Raw genomic sequence first — 21,704 nt, forward strand, 5'->3', positions numbered from 1 at the left:
TTCATTTTCAAAACACTACTGATCTCAAGTAGACACGATATCCATTCTGCCTACGTTCTGGTTTATTGGTAAAAGCAAAGCACAGGTCAAGGCTTTAAGTATTTGACTAGATATGAAGAAAGGCCTGTCTATACCATCTCGAACGGTGAGGGAAGCAGCACAGTCAGGCTCTCTGGTGTCCCTCCCCAGAGCGTTGCTTAGTAATGGTCACCTGCGGACAAGGATGAAGAAGGGTGTGTTTGTGCCCCACGCGGCCTGCCGGTGGGGATCAGGGGAAACATTTTTAAATCTTTTAACTATGGAGATCATGCCTGCTTATTGCAAGCAACAATCGAAAGCAAAATAAACAGAGAAAGAAATCAACTGAGAAGTCAACCTCAATCCCACTTCCCCAAAGTAACTATTGCTAACTTTTGGGCCGGAGGTCTGTGCCCCCATTTCACAGGAGAGCAAAACTGAGGCAATAGATGAGGAAGTGTTTGGGGGGTCCTGAGAGAAGTCAGTTATGAAACGAGGGCTGTGCCTGCTCTAGGCCCGGCTGCCCCCAGAGTCCAGGTGGAGAAGCAGAGAGTGGGGGAGGGCGGGCAGGGGGTTAGCTGGTGCCCTTCCTCACTCTTACCCATCTCCGTGCTTCCTTTTCCTCTGCCTTCCCGTGTTTTCCACTTCTCCTCCCTGTGTCCACATCTTTCCTCGGCTCTTGTGCAACTCAGAACAAGGACCAAGTCTTCCTGACTGCGGCACACCCCGGCCTCACAGGGTGCTTGGCGCAGAGGGAGTGCTGCGCACGTGTTTCTTGGGAAGGCTGCCCTAGCCTCTCACACCAGCTTTTACTCCTACAAGGCGTCAGGAGGCATTCACGGGCTTTCCTGGTGGCTCGGGCCCCAGCTTCTAGACCCTCTGTCCAGGGTGTCCTCTGCAGCTCCAGCCCCTGCACCCATCAGCCCTGTGAGGAGGCGGGCAGCTGAGAGGGGCCGGCCTGAGGCCCCGCAGAAAGGCGACCGGAACTGGTTTCCAAGGGGTGGCCCTCTTCACCTACGCCCTGGAGGCCTGGGGCCGCAGCCACCTTGGGTGAAATCTAGTCCTGACCACACCTGGTCAAAGCTCAGAAGCAAAGGGCAGGGGGTCCTGAGCAGGTGGACTCACCTGAGCCAGGTGGCCCCTACACACCAAAGCATGAGCCAGGGCCTAGCAGTTAGTAGGTCCTCAGTAAATGTATGTTGGTGGATTTAGGCCTGGGAAGGAGGTGGCCTTGCAGGGGGGCGGAGGAGAGGAGATGAAGGGCAGTCTCCTGTCACCTAAGACAGCTTGCCAGCAGGCTAGGTGCAGAAAGGACAGAATTTGGTATCAGACTTGGATTTGAGTCCTGGTACCACTTCCTAGCTAATTAAACCAGGGACTGAACTCGGGCCACAGCAGTGAAAGCCCACAATCCTAACCACTATGCCACAAGGGAACTGCCTATTTCCTTTTTTTTAAGTTTTTTTTTTTTAAATAAATTTATTTATCTATTTATTTTTGGCTGTGTTGGGTCTTCGTTTCTGCACGAGGGCTTTCTCTAGTTGCGGCAAGCAGACGCCACTCTTCATCGCGGTGCGTGGGCCTCTCACCATCGCGGCCTCTCGTTGCGGAGCACAGGCTCCAGACGCGCAGGCTCAGTAGTTGTGGCTCATGGGCCCAGTTACTCCGCGGCATGTGGGATCTTCCCAGACCAGGGTTCGAACCCATGTCCCCTGCATTGGCAGGCAGATTCTCAACCACTGCACCATCAGGGAAGCCCCTTTTTTTACAGTTTTATGAAGTATAACTTACATATCCTAAAATTCATGCACTTTAAGTTTACGATTCAATAACTATGTCCAGAGTTGTGCAACCATTGCCATAATCTGATTTTAAATCACTTCATCACTCCAGAAGAAACCCTGTCCTTGTCCCATTCCCACCCCAGCCCTAGGCAACCAGTCTATCTCTGTAGAGTTGCATTTTCTGGACATTTCATGTAAATGAAATCAAATAATTTGTGGCCTTCTGCAAGCAACTTCCTTAACTTAACATGATGTTTTTGGGGTTCGTATGTTGTACCATGTGTCACTACTTCCTTTTTATTACTGAAATAATATCCATTGTGTGGGTATAACACATTTTATCCCTTCACCAGTTTTTCAGCATTTGGGTTGCTTTCACTTCTTGGCTATTTTGAGTAATGCTGCCACAAAGAATCATGAGCAAGTTTTTGTGTGGACATCTTCTCTCTCGGGTAGGTATCTACAAGTAGAATTGCCTGGTCATACGGCAACTCTGTTTAACCTTTTGAAGAACTACCAGACTGTTTTCCAGAGTTGCTGCACCATTTTACACCCCTACCAGCAATACACAAGGGTTCTAACTTCTCCACATCCTTGCAACATTCGTTATTATCCTTTTTAACTAGAAGTCACACTAGTGGGTGTGAAGTGGTATCTCACTGGGTTTTGGTTTGCATTTCCCTCATAACTAATGATGTCGAGCATCTCATCTGCCATTTGTACATCTTCTTTGGTGAAATGTCTATCATCTTTTTGGGCCACTTACTTAACCTCTTACTCTTAATTATACCCAGCTCCTAAGGCCATGAGACTTTATGTAGAGGGTTTGCAAAGGGGCTGCCATATAATGAGGGCTTAAAGATGACAGCTTTTAGTATTGTCGTACTCGTTGTCACTTTGGCCCCCTAGGAATACACTGGAGTTGGGGCCCAGCTGCCCTCCCTCCTCAGGGGAAGGTGAAGGATGAGCTCCACTGGCACAAGGGTCCACATGTTCTAGATGTTCTGCTGAGCAGCTCCACACGATCTCATTTCATACCCACCAGAACCTTTTGATGAAGCATGACCTCCATGTTTCTAGGGATGAAACCTTGAGGTCCAAGATATTCAGTACCTTCTCCAAGGTCGCCTAGTTGAAAGCGGTGGGAACTAAGATGTGAACTCAGAGCTGATGTTGAAGCCAGTGCCACAGGCAGGAGCTGGTGGGGGCAAGCACCAGGGACACGGCCTGCAGGGGGAACCTCCGGGCTCAGTCCGGCTGTGTAGACGGCCCCACGACTGATGAACAACTCAACTGGAGTAAGCTGCTTATCCCCTTCAGGCCTCGGCATCCTCTATAAAGTCACAAAAAGAATAGTTCCTCCCTCGGAGGGCACCTGTCTGGATCCGATGTAGCGCCCGGCCCACTACAAGCAGGCAGCTTCCTCCTTTGTGGCTGGGCTGCGGCCAGCCCCCCACCAAGGCCACTTGGCTCTTCTTTGCCCTGAACTTTGGCCCATCCTAGAACACAATCTCCTGACCCTGACCCTGACCCTAGGGGCCGGGCTGGAGCAAGGTGTCATTACAGCTCTCAGGGCCTGGCCCCTTATTTCCTCTCATCCCTACTTCTTGCCTTTAGGCAGTACTCTCCCGAAGCTGGAGCACCTGGAGAGGGCCTCGAGTTCTCTAGAATGATGACTTAAGATAAAGCATAAGAAAAGCAGGGTAATAAAAAGTAAAGCTTTATTAAAGCAGCTAAGCTTAGCAGCACTGAATAACACACTTTCAATGGTATACCTCGGAAGCAAGAGTTAAATAGAACAGTCTAATAGGTGCATTTCTGATTAACTGTGATCATTCTAAGTCACTCTTCTTTTCCATTTACCGATTCAAAGAGAAAAGCTCTTGTCATGTTTTGTACCTCTTACCTCCTTGACTTGGCAACAAACTGACCCTGCCTTGGGCTCCAGCCAGAGGACCCCAGTCGAAGGGGTCATCAGCTGAAGGTCTCCAGACCTCCCTATGGAGCTGGGGCTCTGACTGGAGTCCCAGCCTCTCTCTCCTGTAACCGTGTGAGGTGTGCAGGGCTGCATCTGGTTTCCAGCATCCACCACCCCTTCAGAGCACCTTCTAACCAGAGACAGGAGGGGAAACTAGTGCTGCTTGGTCTGAACAGACTTGAGGAGGTTTTATCACAAGGACCTGAAGACTGACTGAGCCTACCCCTGCACTGCACAGCGTCCCTCATCCGAGGGCTCCGACCACAGAGAGAAGGGCAGACCGAGGCTGCCTTAGTCTCTTTTGCCTCCTGGGACTGGGCTTCTCGTGAGGAGCTTCCCTGAGCTGGAGGGGGTCAGTGAGGTCACTGTGCGGGAGTCCAGCTTCACTCTGTCCAGGAGGGTCTTCTTGAGGGCAGCTGGGGAGATCTTTTCTTGGTCGGCCATGGACTGCAGCTCTCTGCAGACAAAGCCCCAAGAGGTTGAAGGAGGAGCCAGAGCTGCATGAGGCTTCCCCATTCACTTAACCCCCAACCCTTGTTGACTTGGTACCAGCCAAACTTAGAACCCCAAACCAAAAACTCCCCTAAGCTTCCTAGAAGTGCTATTTAACTAAGTAGGGGTTACTACATAGATGTAGAGCTTTAAGTGTTATCTGTGATCAGATGGGGAGAGAGAGTGTGGAAACATCACAGGACTGGAGGTCAAAGACTTGAGGTCGAATCCTGCCTCCATCACTTACTAGCTGTTTGACCTTGGGAGAGCTGTATCTCTAAGCCTCGACTTCCTCATCTGTAAATCAAGCTAACGCCAGCTATCAGAACTGTGTGAGAATTAAATGAAGGCCTACAAACCCTTACCTAACAAAGTCTAATAAATCGTGGTTATTAACAGAGCACATAAAAATAAATAAATTTAAAAATTTTTTTAAATTAAAAAATAATAATAAATTAAAAAATAATAATAAATTAAAAACAAAACAAAACAAAACAGAGCACAGACTCCAGCATTGGTAATGGGACCAAAGATGGCAGATTCTGCAAGACGGTATGCAGACCATACTGGGGCTGGCTGGGAGTAGAGGGCCTGGGCAGAGGATGAGAGAGACCCACCGTGTTTGGATGCAGGAGGCTTCAACTGCGTTGATGAGCAGGGAGCGGAAGCCCCCGCTCTCTAGGACGTGCAGGGCGTGGATGGTGGCCCCCCCAGGGGAGCAGACATTGTCCTTGAGCTGGCCCGGATGCTGCTCTGAGTCCAGCAGCATCTTGGCAGCCCCCTAGGGCAGGAGGGAAGCATTAGAGCAGAAAACTGCTGGTGCCCCTTGAGATGAGCTTCTCCACACCCACTGCTCCTCCCCAATCCTTATCCCAGCTTCCCAACCAAGCCGTGCCCCGGCCCAGTGACCCCTAAGAACCCCATCCCCACACTGTGGTCCAGAACACGCAGGCAGAAGATACTGACCAGCAAGGCCTGGGCCCCCAGTCGGACAGCCAGGCGCCTCGGCAGGCCCATCTTCACCCCACCGTCGGCCAACGCGTCCAGGGCCATGAACGCCTGTGGAGACACTCATTGAGCCCTGGGGCAGCAGGCACTCAGGGGCACACCCTAGGGTCTACTTTTCCTGATGACTGGAACTAGCTCCAAGGGTTGACCTCCTCCACCAGCCTGCCTTGCCCAAGAGGTGGGTGACACCCCCAGCCCAGGCCTGCCTGCCAGCCCATCTTGCGCCCCTGGGTCCCCGGAAGGCTGCGTAAGTATATGAGGGCCTCACATAGGCAGGCCCGCTGCCGCTGAGCCCTGTGACGGCGTCAATCAGGTCCTCCTCCACCTCAGTGCAGAAGCCCACGCTGCTCATGAGCTGCTCCAGGAGCTGCCCATCCTCCACCAGGGCGTGGGTGCCCGTGGCATACACTGTCGCGCCCTCTCGCACCAACACGGGCGTGTTGGTCATGCAGCGGATCACCTTGGGGGCCGGTTGGAATGCCATCAGCTTCTGGGGTTAAGGCAGAGGGCCGAGTGAGTGGCCAGTCCCACTAGCACCCACCCCTCCTCCACTCACACAGGACTGCCAGGGCTGAGATGGGCACCTTCTCGACAGAGCTGATGGTGACACCTGCCGCGCAGGAGACCACGATGTGCCTGGCCTGAACGTCGGCCCCGATCTCGTCCAGGATGAAGGGGATGATGTGTGGCTTCATGGCTAGGAACAGGACGTCACTGTGCCTCACTGTCTCCTTATTACTCCGGGTCAAGTTCACACCCATCTTCTGCGGGAGGAGACCACTGGGCTCACAGTGTGCAGCCTCACTAGGCCCAGGAACTCCCAAGGAGCAGCTGAACCCCGCAACAAGCCTGGAATTCCCTGCCCCAGCCCCTCAGGGTCTGCCCCTACCGCCACCGGCACAAAGTTTTCCAATGTTGCTACCGGGCAAGTGAGCATAGGTGCTGGACGCGGACAAGCTTCCCCATGGCAACCAGGAAATAGCTGTCCCCCATCCCCACTTCTCTGGCACCCAAGGCACCCCTCTGCCAGGTAAGAAGTCTCCATGGCTGGAAAGTGGCAAAGGGAAAGGTGAAATGCTAGTAGTGCCCAATGGTCGGAAGCGAGGCCGTATTCCAACTCCAGACACTTGTTCATCAGAGTGCAGTCTCTGTGTGCTCCAGGGGTGGGCTGGAGGATACCCATCTCTCTAAGACTCCATACGGAGAAACAGGGCCCTCCAGTGCTGGTAACATCAGCCATCCCAGGCACAGACACTGCCTGTCGCCCGCCTCATTAGACATCCTCTCCCACACTGCTCAGGTTTGGGGTGAAGACTTGGGATATTCTTTTTTTAGACAGAGGAACAACTAACCTGCCAGTTCTTTCCCAACTCGTTTTTTTATGCCTCAGAATAATTCAGCTAAGTGGCTATTGTGGTCTCCATTTTATAAATGAGGAAACTGAGTCTCAGACTAGCCGAGGACCGTAAGGCCACTTAGCCAGTGGATGAAGAAAACTGAGTATTTTATTGGATACCTACTATGCGCCAGGTGCTTTCCATACATAAAACCTCAACTAACCTTCTAACCACCCCAGTATCTGGATTAGAACCCAAGTCTGTCTGCCTGGGTGCTCCCACCACCCTGAGCTGCCCCATGGAAGGTGGAGGATTATGCTCCTGGTGGGTAGGTCAGCGCCGACCATGGACCAGCACAGGGGCTCAGCTCATCAGGCCATCCTTCTTCTGGGCCTTCACCCTCTTCCCCAGTTACCCCCCTGCCCCACCTACCCTGAGCGCGGACACTGTGGGCAGGTCCATGTCCGGGGAGCTGGCTATTATCTTGTGAGCCGACAGGATGCCTGGAGAAGATAGGGCTTTTCAAGTGGGGATCATGGCCCACCCGGTTCCCATGCTTTCCCTGGGAAAGCAGAGTCAAAACCCACGACGTTCTGACCGTTGTGGAGACGGCTGCTAGTGTCCTTCTCCCCGCTCAATCCCTTATGCGGGCATGACTCTCTCGCTGCTTAAGAGGAGTTTCCTCTCCCCCAGCAGACACAAATTCCCCTTTCTTCATTCATTCACGTTCGTGGGGTGGAGGGCGGTTGACAAGGTAGGCTAGGAACCGTCCGCACATCCGCCTCCCGCCTCCCGGCGCTTACCTGCGGCCGTGAAGCCCCGCGCCAGGGCACAGGCCAGCTGGCCAGCGCCTATGAAGCCCACGCTCATGGTTCCAGGCTCTGCGTCTGCTGGGCCGCCGCAGAAGTCGGCTCAAAGGTGCCCTAAAAGAAGAGTGGAGAACAGAGGGCCCAGCGGGCGCTGAGCCCCGGAGCCGAATCCCGGGAACTGCCCGCAGCTTCCGGGCCGGATCCCGCCACCCTTCCTCATTCACACTCACCGACTGCGCCGCAGGAGCCCAAGTGTCCCCGCCCCTCCAGGGCGACCAATCCTCGGCCGGGACGAGGCCGTGTGCCCGCCTCCTGCGCACGGGATTGGCGGGTGGAATCTCGGACGCGGCGCGTGAAGTCGGGATTTCCGCCTCGTGTGGGCCCCAGCCCTGGGGGCCCGAGAGCTCAGCCGTTGGAAGCCGCGTGGGGCTCAGCGCTGAGGCCGGACAGAGGTCTGGCTAATGTTATCCTTGGTGCTGGCCATGAGCCGCACCTCGAGGGCAAGAGGAGCTCTCCAGGTTGCTGATTTGAGGGGACGAATGTGACGCTCTTGGCGGGGCTTCAGACAGGAGCTTGGGGACCTGTGGGCTCCGAGCCAGGCGCCTCGGTGCGCCCGCGTTGGAGCTGGGAGGCCGCCGGCTGCCGCCCGCTCCCTCCCGGCTCGCGCGGGGAGGCAGCGGGGGAGCCGCGGTTACTCGCTTGAACTTGCGTGGTTCACGCGATTGGTCTTATTAACTAGATTGCGAATAGGGTCAGTTCCTCTGTTTAGGAAATGATGGGCTCCTTAGAGCCTGACTAAAGTAACCCCGACCACCGCCACTTGCTTTAAAACGCTCCACAAATGTGATGTTTACGTTTTCATCAGTAGTAAATATAAGTACTACGGGGGACAGGTGACAGAGGAAGGAGATGGCATCTCAAGAGGGAGGCGTCTCAGAACAGCAGGAGAGACAGTTGGTTCACCACCGCCTCTCTCAGTTTTTCTACAGGCCTTTCCGTATAATCCACACCCCACCCCCAGGCTTTCTGCAATGTTCCTCCAGTTGATCACGTCCAGGAGGACAAGTCCCTGGTTCTTGAGTTTCTGGACCCTTAAAAGTGAGGACCAGGGACTTACCTGGTGTTGCAGTGGTTAAGAATCCGCCTGACAATGCAGGGGACGCCGGTTGGATCCCTGGTCCTGGAAGATCCCACATGCCCACATGCCGCGGAGTAACTAAGCTGGTGTGCCACAACTATTGAAGCCGCGCGCCTAGAGCCCGCGGGCCACGACTGCTGAGCCCGCGTGTCACAACTACTGAAGCCACAGCAATGAGAAGCTCGTGCACTGCAATGAAGAGTAGTACCCCCCTTCCTTTGGCAGCAAAGAAAACCCAACGCAGCCAAAAATTAATTAATTTTTGAAAAGTGAGGACCAAATATTTACTGTGAAGCAAAATTACATTTCTATAACTTTCTCTGATTAGGAAAGTAATACATGTATATTGAGAAAAAATTTAGAAAATACAAAAAAAGTAAAAGTCAAAATCACCCATAGCCATACTTCCTAAGGATCATTTTCTGCAGACATTTTTTGTGTGTTTCCTTACACATTATTTTGTATGCATACATACCTTTTCCATCGTTGGAAATAAATGATATACATGTAGTTTTGAAATTTCTATACTAGATATACAATAGTTTCCAATGTCACTGAAAAGTTATTTAAAACAAGATTTTAGTGACTACTTAGCCTTCCATTAAATGGATGCACTGTACTAATTTAGCCATGCTCTCAAAGATCAGCATTAGGTTTATTAATTCATTCAATATATATTTATTGAGCCAGTTTCTGGGGATCCAGCCATGAACAAAACAGACAAAAGTCCTTATCTTCATAAAACCTATATCAATTTTTAAAATTATTGTTCATACTACTGTTGAGAAAGTCTTTGCCTAACTCTTTGACTATTTCCTTAGCTTAGATCCCTGAAAGTGAGATCTCGTGGTTCTGTGTGTAGAAGCCTTAAATGCTTCCCGTAGTGGCCATGTTGCAGCCCAGCCTAGTTGTCACCAGCGTGGGCTCTGACACCAGAAACCCTACAGCTCACACTAGCTGAAGGAAGAGGGCGACTTATGACACAGCCCTTAGGAAAGGTGCCGAGGAGCTCACTAACCAGAAGGAACACCTACATCACGAGGACCTTGGGGACTGGAACCAGAACTTCCTAACGGTTCCTGTGCTTCTGAGGGATGCTCGGGTTCCCCACGGTCCACTGGGAGGCTGCAGGGCCCCCTGGCCGTCTGGTTCTGGCCTGCAGTACAGAAGGTTGTGTGCCGAGTGTGTGTGTACGCGTGAGTGTGTGTGTGTTGGAGTGGGGTGAGGTGTAGGAGACACCAGTATCTCACACCTGTCAGTCCCCTTACACACATCCATCCCTTACCTGATTGCCTTGGTAACTCCTGCCTCAGCTTCCAGGAGTGGAGGTGAAATATGAGGAGGACTGGAGAGCCTGGGAAAGGAGGCCGAGTTGGTGGCCCCCAGTGCTGGCTTGATTCCCAGCCAGGGCAGGCCACGTAAGACAGGAAGCAGCCAGAGCACTTGGTCCTCCTGACTAAGCTTGAACATGTGAACTCCTGACCAGAAACTGGCTTTTTTTTTTTTTTTTTTTTTTTTTTTTGTGGTACGCGGGCCTCTCACTGTTGTGGCCTCTCCCATTGCAGAGCACAGGCTCCGGATGCGCAGACTCAGCAGCCATGGCTCACGGGCCCAGCCGCTCCGCGGCATGTGGGATCCTCCCGGACCGGGGCATGAACCCATGTCCCCTGCATCGGCAGGCGGACTCCCAACCACTGCGCCACCAGGGAAGCCCAAAACTGGCTATTTTTAGTGGTACTTTGTGATCTTTTTTTTTTTTCCAAAGTTTAAAGTTTATGCGTACAAAGTTTTAAATATACATTTTAATTGTAGGCAGTCCCATTTCATTTTCTTGTAATGACCTTGCTGATTCTAAAGGCTCATTTCGTCTGCACAGCGGCCCCTGCTGTGGCTCCCATGGCCATTACGTTTGATGCCTGTGAAGTTCCTTTGGGTACAAGTGTTGGATGGATGAGATGAGATGAGATGAGAAAGACCCGTCCTCCTCACCCGGCCACTTAGGACATACCCTCAGGAAGCCTGGTGCTGCCATTCTGCCATGGACATATACTCTCCTTCTCTGCCACCTGCCTTCTTGGGTGCCTACTCTATCACTTTACTCCATCTGAACAGACAGAGAAGTCCAGAGAGAAAACGGGGAGTTCACTAAGCTTCCAGGACTGCCCACCTCACTCCTCTCCTCTGATCCTCGCATCCACCAGTCAGATGGGTTGAGCTGTTCCTGCCCTTCCTCCCTTCTCACCCCCAACCCCACGGTCCTGCCCCCTCTTCACCTCCAGCTGTCCCAACAAAGTGGACAGTGCTTCATTTCTGCTTTCACTTGTCCAGGGTCTTCACTCTCAAGGCTTCAGGACATCCTTCCTGGTCTGTCTCTGGATAGCAGGCTCATCTTCCTAAGAACGGAGATGATTCAGGGAATGAGGGCGAATCCTGAGCTGCTCCCAGCCAGTCAAATGGCAGGTCCCCTTGACTCCTTCCCGATATAGGAATCTCCAGGGAGTCACACTTTGCATGCATATTTGCCTTGTTGTTGTTGTTCTTATACCAATAATCCATGTTTACTGTAGAACAATTAGAAATTAGATCAAATGGAAAAATGAACACTGCCTTTAATCCCACCACCTAAAGAGAATCAATGTGACTCTTTTGGAATATGACTGTACACCTCTTTTTCATATGCAGTAAGGTGCACCTTAACCTTGATTTTTCTTTTCTTTTTTTTTTTTTTTTGGCTATGCCACGTGGCTTGCGGGATCAGGCTTTTTCCCCGACCAGGGATCGAACCTGGAGCCCTTGGCAGTGAGAGCGCTGAGTCCTAACCACTGGACCGCCAGGGAATTCCCTTAACCTTGATTTTTTAAAACAGGTACGTACTCCTGTTGTATGTAAACAGGTCAGGTTGTGTATGAACAGGAGATTCAAAAACCGAAACTATTTTGTTTTAGGATGGTGGGATTATGGGTAGTTTTCAATTCATTCAAAATTAGCTGTAATGTTGTTACTTTATTCAGTGGAAAAAAATTGTAATTACAGCTCACTTCTAATGGGATTTGGTTCACTGTCTGTATTAGTTTTCTGCTGCTGCCGTAAGAATTCACCACAAAGTTAGCAGCTTAAAACAAAACGGATTTGTTATCTCACATTCTGTGGGTCAGAAATCTGAGTGGGCCCAACTGGCTCCTGTGCGCCGAATCAAGGTGTCAACTGATCTCGGTTTTTATCTGGAGGTTCTGGGGGGAAATCGGCGTCCAGTCTCATTCAGGTTGTTGGAAGAATTTGGTTCCATGTGGCTGTAGGACTGAGGTCCCTTTTCCTTGCTGGCTGTCAGCTGGGAGTCATTCTCACCTTCTAGAAGTTACTCACGTTCCCTGGCTCATGGTCCTTTTCATCTTCAAACCAGCATGGCAGATTGAGTCCTTCTCAAGCTGTGAATCTCTTTGACCTCCCCTTCTGCCTCATCTCTCCCGCCTCCAGCTGGAGAGAGTTCTCTGCTTTCATGTGATTAGATCGGGTGCACCTGCATAATCCAAACCAATCTCCCTATTATTTTTTTTTAATTATTATTTTTTCTTGCGCTACGCGGGTCTCTCACTGCTGTGGCCTCTCCTGTTGCGGAGCACAGGCTCCGGACGCGCAGGCTCAGCGGCCATGGCTCACGGGCCCAGCCGCTCCGCGGCATGTGGGATCTTCCCGGACCAGGGCACGAACCCGTGTCCGCTGCATCGGCAGGAGGACTCTCAACCACTGCGCCACCAGGGAAGCCCCAATCTCCCTATTTTAAGGTCTGTAAACTTAATTCCATTTGCGAAGTCCCTTTGCCATGTAACAGAACATACTCACAGTTTCTAAGGATTGGGGGACATGGACGTATTTGGGGAGAACATTTTGTCTACCACATTGTCTCCCTGTGCTGATGAGCACATCCTTACTTTTTGAAATGAAGCCGATTTCCTAGGTATTTTTAGCTCGCATGGGATGATGTGAGCAGGCCCATCCTTGCCACTGATTGCATGTGACTGGTTGGGAGTCCACAGCCCTTTTAGAGCCACAGATACGTCACTGAGAAGCTGGTAGAACTCTTTAGATGATTTTGATAACCTTCTTGTAGAGAAAGCGACTGTATGCCCTGGTACTCACAACATGCCAAGTGGCAGTTCTTCATTTTGATGTCTTAAAGAGGTAAGATAGCCATTTACAAGTCAGAGACAAATCTTCTCTCCCCATCTCCAACAATATTCTTGCCAAGTCCTCAAGTCCTGGCTGTCCACAGACTAGCTCCTTTTCCCCTTTGCTATTCAGTTGCTATTAATTAGCTTTGTACACCAAAATAGAAAATCCATGAACTTCAATAAGTCAGGCATGAGGAAACCCCGTTGAGCGGGAAAGGTAAATGCCAGATGTGGCAGCTTCCAAATGACATGTTAACTCATGCCTGTGTCATCAGCAGAGCATGGGGCATGCTGATCTCTACCCCATAGATTTGCATTGCCTCAGTCTTGATTTCTTCATCTGAAAAATGGGAATAATAATACCTACCTCAAGGAGTAGTTGCAAGAATTCAGTCGTATAATGTATATGAGGTTGCCTAGCATAGGTCCCAGGTTCAGAGTGAATGCTCAGTAAACACTCGCTTGCCTTCCCTGTCCCCAGAACCACTAATACAATAATTGTTTACAATACTATTTTTGGAATGAGAGTTGGAGGGATATAAATATTACAAATAAAAGCAGAATCTAAACCGTTATTACAGTCTTCAGCGCCACCCAGGGGTTGGGGGACCTTGGTCACGCCCATTCTTCAGATCCTTATGTCGCTCTCATTCCCCATTATTGCTCCCTCTCTCCTATGTCAAGGACACTACAAATTAAATACAGAGACACAGAGTGAAACATCACTTTTATTTCAGCAGATTATCTACATTCGATTGTTTTCTTTTTGCTAAGTTAAAAGAAACAAACACGTAAATACATGTGGGTTCTGGTGGTAAGTTCTCTAAAATAGTGGGGGAAATAACCTACATATGCACAGGCAATGCTCTGTCTCTGGAGGAGCAGAGGAGTGGGTGAGTTTAGGGCTGTCTGATCCCCAGGGCAATGAAGTCCTAGAGCTGAATCCCAAATCCTCCTTTTTAAAAGGAAATGGTGGCCCAAAGGCGTCTGCATTTGTTTGAGGTCACAGTTTATGGCCCTGTTAGATCCAGAAACCAGGTGTCCTGATACCCTGTCCACTGTCCCTAGCCTAAAGCCCTTCATCCTCCCTTCTAGCACTCTCTCAGGGGACTGGGGACCCAAGTATAGGTACAAAAGCCCAGAGTGGATCAACAGTTTGGTGAATGGGGCTTCTTTTTAGACCTCCTCCCTACCTAGGGGAAACAGAGGGATTTTTTGTTTTGTTTTAATTCATCATATAATAGAGTAAATCAGTCTGTTTTCCCACTTCTCATTGTGGGGTCTGTTGTCCCATACTCGGTTGAGAATCTGCTAGAGAACAGAAGCTCCTAGCTGACAATCTGTCCCTGCTCAGCTATATCCTTTAACAAGTAGGCTGGGATTTCCCTCTACAGCTCTGCAACCGGGTTGCATTAATTACTCATGTAAGTGCTTAGGGTGGGTGACGGACAGGAGAGGAAGAAATGGAAGAACACACGAGACAGGTAAAATAGGGGCACTCAGCTGGGGCAGGGGTAACTTGCTAAGTAGAAAATTAAGACCTATGTTAAGACCTGCTTTGTGCACGTGTCTAGTCAGAGCCTCCATGGCTGCACCCCACACCTACGGCTCCAGCTTCCTCGGTACAGGCGCCCCATCCGAGGCACAGCTGCACTTCTGCACCCTCATGTTGGGCAAGCTGACCACCTGGGGCCTGGGCTTGCCTCCCTCCGGGATGCTGACAATCATGGGCAGCGAGGTCGTCTCTGAGGCGATGCACTGTCTCGGCCCCAGAAATGGCCACTTGAAGGTCAGGGGCTCTGGGGGCTGCTGGCAGGTGCCCACACACTCATAGGCCAGGAAGCCTGGGGGCTCCAGGACCCAGTTCTCAGCCCACTTCATCCCCTGCAGGTCAATGTACACCTCCCGGCGGCAGCAGCGGGTGCCCTCGGTCGCTGGTGCCTTAGGATCACAGTTTCCCTGAGCTCTGTGGGGGGCAAGGAGAGGCAGAGTCAGAGGTCAGCTGGGAGGGCAGAGGTCAGCTGGGAGGGCAGAGGTCAGCTGGGAGGGCAGAGGTCAGGGAGCCCAGGGCGGGGCTTGGTGGGGCATCTGGAGGGAGATTTATGGTCCATCTCTTGTTATGTTCAAAATGCTGGCTATTTGTGCTAAGTGGTGAATGAATAAACACATCCAAAACATAAATTATAAATCAGTTACTGTTCACTAAAGGTTTCCTATTATGCTGGGCACTGAACTAAGCACTTTACATATATTATCTCAGATGATACTTGCATTTCATCCTCAGATGAACCTTGAAGAGGTTCCAGTATCATTCCCATTACACATGAGGACACAGAGACCCCAAGGTGTTAACTGACATGCCAGAGTTCCTGCAGCAGTAGAAGGCAAAGCTACATGGACCCAGGCTGTACGATTCCAAAGCCCTGTTATTAATCACCCTACTACACAGCTCCATCCACTCCAAATAGCTAACTTGTCCCAAGAAGAAAGAATTCACCAATGCCAGAGGAAAGCTGTTTAAACCTAGTAACCGCTAATGCTAATATTTTTCAAAGAATTAATCAGGGAAGAGGGTGGAGTGAAGACAGATGATTACAATAATGTATACATATCAATGACAACATAAAGCTTGTTGAAAATACCTGAAGTTTTTTGGTTTTTGGTTTTCAGTTTTTGGTTTTGTTTGTTTTCTTTTTGCCAGTTGGTTGGCTTATGGGATCTTAGCTCCCCGACCAGGGACTAAACCTGCACCCCCCTCACCCCCCGCCCACAGTGAAAGCGAGGAGTTCTAACCACTGGGCTTCCAGGGAATTCCCTGAAGATATTTTCAATAAAATATTTGAATAATAAAAATTCCTACCATTAGAAACTCTTAACATGTAGTGGGGAATCAGTTGCATCCTGGGGCTATCTGCATCTGCCCCCCAGCTTGTCCCCGCCACAGTGGGCCTGGACCACCCAGTCTACTAGAGTCCTGGCCCTGCACCTACCCGTAATCCCTGAGGTCCAGGGTGTGCAGCTCCAGCTGGGGCTCCCGCTGCCCGGCGCCCGACGGCCCCTGCGAGGCGAAGCGGACCAGCGTGTGGGCGCTGGAGGCCAGCGGGCCCAGGTGCTCCCGCTGCACCGACACCTGCAGCAGCAGCGACTGCCGGGGCCGGCGCAGCTGCTGCCAGAAGTTCACGGCATCCGTCACGTCCAAGGCCTTCCAGCCGCTCTCGTGGATGGACACCAGCCTGCGACACCACACAGAGACACGGGCCCGCGCTGAGGGGTGGGGACTGGGACGGCTGGGGTGGCCCCGGGGGGGGGGGCCTTCTCCCACCCTTCTCCTCCCCCTCCCCTCCCCCCCAGGGGACCCCCGCCCCGCCCCTCCTCCCCCAGGGCACCCCTCCTCCCGCGCCGGACCCAGTCCCCCTCCTCATCCCCCGCCCCACACCCCAGCTGCCACCTCCCCACCTGGAGTCGATGAGGGAGGTGCGGTTGGAACCGTCATCGCGGACGTGCAGCCACTGGACGGTGACTCGGGCGCGGTCGCTGCGCGGGAAGAGCCGCTCGTGGCTGCGGAGCGCGGCCTTGGGAACCGGCTCCTGGAAGAGGCGCAGCACGGCCTGCACCAGCTCGCTGTGGGGCGGCAGCCGCTGCTCCATGTCGAACACCAGCAGGTGCGAGGAGACCTCGGACACCAGGAACCTGCCGGCCACCTCTGGGGACACGAGCGGGGTCAGCGGGGCCCCTCCGGGCACCAGGGGAGCTCTGAGGGTGGCAGGGCCACTGAGGCGGTGGCCAGGCAGGGAGAGACCAGCCCCTGTTCTGTCTCCCTGGGCCAAGCTCAGTTACCTGAAAATCCCTCTATGTGTCTGGGCCTTGTTTGTAACAATCTCCGCCCAGCAGGAAGGCTGGCAGGGCTGACAGGGCTACCTCAGCGGACATGCTGAAGATCAGAATCCTCCCCTGGGGGCACATGGCCTTGGGTCTAGCTCTGGGCACTGAGGAGGTGAGTCCAGGCCCAGGGAGGTAAGAGGCTGAATAGGACTCAGGATGGCCGCATCCCTGACAGCTGAATAGTTCGGCGTTACGCTACAGTGTTGTCCCGACACCTTTTCATCCACAATAACGCACTTTAATATTCACAGCGCTGGGAGGTGGGTCAGCTACAGTCACACCAGTGCTCCGGAGGAACAAACAGAGAAGCAAAAAGATGATTCTAAAACCATTTGCTCGGGCTTCCCTGGTGGCGCAGTGGTTGAGAGTCCGCCTGCCGATGCGGGGGACACGGGTTCGTGCCCCGGTCCAGGAGGATCCCACATGCCGCGGAGCGGCTGGGCCCGTGAGCCATGGCCGCTGAGCCTGCGTCCGGAGCCTGTGCTCCGCAACGGGAGAGGCCACAACAGTGAGAGGCCCGCATACCGCAAAAAGAAACAAACAAACAAACAAGAAAAACCATTTGCTCAAGGTCAGGCTACTGGTGGCAATGTGAAAACGGTACCCCGGAAGCCCTGACTCGGAAGCCCTGACTCTACGCCTTTCCCTGAGACTGTGCCAGGGTTCTCGCCACACCCACACGCTCCCATTGGCTCTGCTTTCTCTTCTCCATCCTCATCTTCTCTGATGCCTTAGCTTTGGCCCAGCTCCTCCTGGCCCCGAGGGGGGGGGCCTCAGTGCAGACAGAGACCAGGGGCCCGGGCCCAGCCTTCCTCACAGTCCATGGTCCCTCCTCATCGCCCTGTGGACCCTGCGCCCCCAGATCGCCTCCCCAGAGCAGCCCCCCACCCCCACCCCGCGAGGACCAGGCTGCAGCAGGGAGGGAGGGCCTCACCTCGGAAGTTCTGGCTGAACCTCTTCCCCCGGGAGCGGGCCCCGTGGCTGCGCTGCAGCAGGGCCACATACTGGGCCCTCACGTGGGCAGGGATGATCAGCCTCTCCACATCGGCCCCGTCCAGGACGGGAGCCTCGCTGAGGCGCAGCTGCCGCAGCAGGCTGCCCAGGACCCGCTCCTCGGTCAGGGCCGCCCCGGGGCCGGCCAGGGGCAGCGCCCAGAGCGCCCAGCAGAGCCAGAGGGGCCGCATGGTGCTGCTCGGGAGACGGAGGGGCAGAGCGGACGTGTCCCCGGACGAGGCTCCGGGAGGGTCCCAGCTGGGTGTGCTGAGGGCCAGGCTGGGCCAGCTTTATAGCCAGGCCTGGGCTGGGCCTGGGTGGTGGGAGGGAGGGAGCCCGGGAGGGAGGGAGGTCACACCCCTCGGACCTCCTGGGAGTTCAGCGGCCAGACAGGTCCCTGAGCCCCGAGGAGGGGGCTGTCTAGAAAGGGCACAAAGGGCTGTCTGGATGCCACACGGGCCTGGGGCCTCTGACCGCTGCTGTCTGGCAGCTCAATAATAATTTTAGTGCCTATTGAATTTGCCTGACCCCACCTCAGTCCTAGTATATGAAAAAGTGAGCCTATTCTGTGGAAACGAGTGTCCCATTAGCCGGCTGCTTAAATCTCTTTCCTGCAGGCCAGTCTGGGTCTAGGTTTGCTCACTGAGAGGAAGGAGGGAAAGTGTTCTGCACTCCTGCCTGTTCTGGTCCAGGCCCCGTTCAGGGCACTTTCACAGAAGCCCCTTGAGTCGCCTCCCTCCATTCTCCAGTCCCTGCGAGCCCCCTCCCACTCATCTCCACAGTCCCTCAGGTGACCCCGTCCTCCCCGTGACAGAAGGAAGCTAGACGCTATCAGGACAGGGAAGCTGGCAGCTCGGCTCTCTGCCAGTCCCAGGAGAAGCGATTTCTGCACATGTCTTTGCAACCACAGGACTGCAGTGAGGGAACCCTCAGGTGCAGCATCCTCCTGGAGAGCCAGCCCTCTGCACGGTGAGCCGGTCGCGGGCTCACAGCAGCAGCGCAGTCTGAGCCCAGGTCATGCCCGGATTCAGAACAACGGAGCTGCCCAGAGTCACGTGGGTGGGAGCCCCCAGTGCCTCCTCGAACACACATCTGCGGCTGGCTGGGCTCAAGTAGGGGGCCTGCTGCTCGCTGGCTATTTGGCCTGCTAACAAGTCCCCTAACTTCTCAGCGCCTCAGTTTCTCCTCTGAAGGAGGGGGCGATGACAGGTCTACTTCACGGGCCAGTGTGAAGATTGAGTGGATTACACGCGTAAGACGCTGGGTGCAGCGCCTGGTGTGGTGAGCACCCTAGAGGGTTTGCTCTGGTTACATCTGCCTGCTCTTGCAGTCTCGGGGACACCTTTCTAAAAATGACGATGACAAGAAGAGCAGTCATTTCCTGAGTGTCGCTCTGTGCCAGGCAGTGTTCTGGGCCCTGGACGTGTATTCATAACAGCCCTAGGAGGCAGGTGTCAGCATCTGCAGATCTTCCAGATGCGAAGTCAGAACACTGCACGGCGAAGGAACCTGCCTGCGCTCGCTCAGCAAGTCCCCGACGCCCCTCCTGGCACAGGGGATTTGAGTATGCGCAGGAGGAAGCCTTTCCCGAAAGGAGACAGCCTCACCTCCCCCTGTCCTGTCACGTGGGAGGTGAGCAATGACGGTGGAAGAGGACGGTGGTTGGGGGCCGAGGGGCCCAGTGCGCAGGGAGCACCCCTGAGCCCTTTCCCAGCAGGGGGCACTCTGGCCTCCTCTGTGGGTATGCTGTGTCACTGACAGGTCTCTCATGTCAACCCCCTGCCTCTGTTCTCCTCACATGTCCCAGGCAGAGGAAGAGAGGACCTTCTGGTGCTCGAGGGCGGAATTCCCCATGGATGAGAGCACAGATTGCACCATACGCCTATGTGCGTACATATATATAGATAGATAGATAGACGTATGCATATACCTGCGCGTGTGCATTTGCTTGGGTTTTAGTAGTAAGGTGGGGGGGGGCTTTGAATTCGAGGAAGGGGAGAAATAATAATAACGCTGATAATAATCATAATGGCTAATATTGTTTATGGGCTGCACACTGTTCTGAGGGCTTTATATACATTAACTCTTTATCCTCACAATTTGCCATGATTGTTCCCATTTTATAGATGAAGAAACTGAGGCATAAAACTGGGTACCTGACTTGCCCAAGGTCATACAGCTAGTAAGTGGCAGAGCGCGGGTTATTTGAAGGGAAGGAAACAAGGATTCTGTCAAACATGCTCACAGGACAAGGTAAGAGGAAATACAGAAATCCTGATAGTTGAACGGGGTGGGAAGGGTAATAGATGGGGGAGGGCTGGGAGCCTCTCAGGGGGCAACACAATCATGACCTTTACTGCTTCTCTGCTCCCCTTTCCTTCTCTTGCACCTCTGTTTCCTCAGCATTTGTGTAATTCACAAGGCAGAATTCAAATCCCATCTTGGAGTTCATATATCACGTTGTTCTGACACCCCCTGAAATATAAGGCGCCACCTCTGGGTCCGGCCTGAGGGGGCCCTCCTGCTCTCCCTGTGAAAAGTGTAGCCTTCTTCAAAAGGAGAGCTGTTGCCTTTCTTTGCAAGTGATTAGCAAGGAAAGGACTTACTTGATGCAAACATTTGGGCCTTAAGTCAGGCCAAAAGGTGCAGAAGTGTCACATTTACAGGAGACCCAGGACTTGTGGCCCTCAGTCCCTGGAAGTTGTTCCATAAATATGCAGTAGTCCACCACCCTCGCTGCTGGGTGAGAGGAAGAGATGTGGCTTATCACTGGCCAGGGTGGTGCCAAGGATATAACACCCAGGCTGCCCTTGCAAGCCGAGGCCCCCTCTCCAGGCCCCCAACATCTAGACCCCCCGGAGCTCCCCAGGGCTGGAAGCTCATGATGAGGGCTTGCGGGGCCCCTGTGCTGCAGCTCCCTGAGAGCCAGTGCGCCGAGGAGATGCCTTAGGGCTGAGGACCTCTGGGAGTCCCCCTGGTTAGAAGCCGCTTCTGCACCTGGGGTAACTGACCAGTTATACTGAAACTTAGTTTTTCAGATAAGAAAGTAAAGTGGAAGCACCCTCCTCTGCCGGATTCTCTGCCTTTCCCAGGTGTCTCACTGGGCTCCTGGGCTGGCCTCCCAGCACGGAGCCGACTCTAGACTGAGTCCTTCATGGGAACTGGAACTGACCAGGACCAGTCCTGCCTTCGTGGATGGGCTTCTGGGGTCCGGTGCTCAGGCAGCTCCTAGGGCCACTGGTGCCTGGGTAGATGGTCCACGGTTTGGAAACTGAGAATCCTTCCCAGTCTCCCTTAAGGCGCGAGAGCCTGGGAGCATTTGTCCAGCAAGGTGCCCCATCCCTGGCCTTTTCCTGGCTACTTTGTAGAATCAGAGGGCTTAAGGCTGAAGTGGACCACCCCATCCATTCTCTTGCCCCCTGGTTTTTAGAGCTAAGAAAACTGAGGCCCAGAGAGGTGACAGCATCTCCAAGCTCACACAGGTAATGATGGATGCCTGCATAAAGCCAGGTGTTCCGATTCCCAGCCCCAAATCTTTCCATACCTTCAAACTCTTTCCAGCACATGGTCCTGCAGGACCCCCTGAAGCTGGCTGGGGGCATCCATAAGCCCCAGGCAAGCTGGGGACTCAGTCAAGCCAGGGTCGAGTCTGGGCTGGGCAGGGGAGGCAGGGGAGGCAGACAGACAGAGGGCAAGTCCCCCAGACTCCTGAGGCTTTCTGGACACAGCCTCCTGGTCCTGCAATGTGGATTCCAGGCGGACTGAAGAGTTTTGTTGGGGAAATAAAATAATCGAGCAATTAGCTAGTGGTGAATGTGGATTGGGAGCCGTTTTTCAAGGGACCTATTAGTTGCAGGGAGGAAGGGCAGCTGCCCTTTGTCATGCAGAGCTGGGAACCAGGCCTCCCCTCCGACTGTGGATCTGGGGGGAGAGTCTGGTCAGGCAGTCTGTGGGGTCAGGTTGGGCTTGAAAAGTGGAAAAATTGTAAAATAGCTTCCACTGACCTTGTGGGAGGGGAGACTACTTACAAAGCTGTCTGATTTCTAAGGTAGAAGGAGTGCATACTGTTTACGAACCTGTGTCGTTAGGGGTTTGA

General features: G+C 53.2%; 2 protein-coding genes across 3 annotated transcripts; both read right to left on the reverse strand.

The window, feature by feature from the left end:
* Nucleotides 1-3,538: 3,538 nt before the first annotated feature.
* Nucleotides 3,539-7,626, reverse strand: PYCR2 (pyrroline-5-carboxylate reductase 2). Of its 2 annotated transcripts, XM_082861702.1 has the most exons (7): nucleotides 7,421-7,626; nucleotides 7,050-7,120; nucleotides 5,865-6,044; nucleotides 5,549-5,770; nucleotides 5,239-5,331; nucleotides 4,890-5,053; nucleotides 3,539-4,237 (listed from the first exon to the last, which is right to left on the reverse strand). In XM_082861702.1, exons 1-7 carry the CDS (start codon nucleotides 7,485-7,487, stop codon nucleotides 4,072-4,074), a joined length of 963 nt encoding a protein of 320 aa, XP_082717828.1. In that variant the 5' UTR covers nucleotides 7,488-7,626; the 3' UTR covers nucleotides 3,539-4,071. The 2 variants fall into 2 exon arrangements, with proteins under 2 accessions (XP_082717828.1, XP_082717827.1); XM_082861701.1 differs by lacking the exon at nucleotides 3,539-4,237 and having other exon boundaries at nucleotides 4,408-5,053.
* Nucleotides 7,627-14,335: 6,709 nt separating this feature from the next.
* LOC309979050 (left-right determination factor 2-like) lies at nucleotides 14,336-17,799 on the reverse strand (the record flags this gene model as incomplete). The annotated part of the gene is made up of 4 exons (XM_082865621.1): nucleotides 14,336-14,699; nucleotides 15,724-15,966; nucleotides 16,190-16,436; nucleotides 17,550-17,799. 4 exons carry the CDS (start codon nucleotides 17,797-17,799, stop codon nucleotides 14,336-14,338), a joined length of 1,104 nt encoding a protein of 367 aa, XP_082721747.1.
* Between the last annotated feature and the right edge of the window lie 3,905 nt (nucleotides 17,800-21,704).

Source organism: Leucopleurus acutus (assembly GCF_964270905.1).
Source record: "Leucopleurus acutus genome assembly, chromosome: 2".
Lineage (NCBI taxonomy): Eukaryota > Metazoa > Chordata > Mammalia > Artiodactyla > Delphinidae > Leucopleurus > Leucopleurus acutus.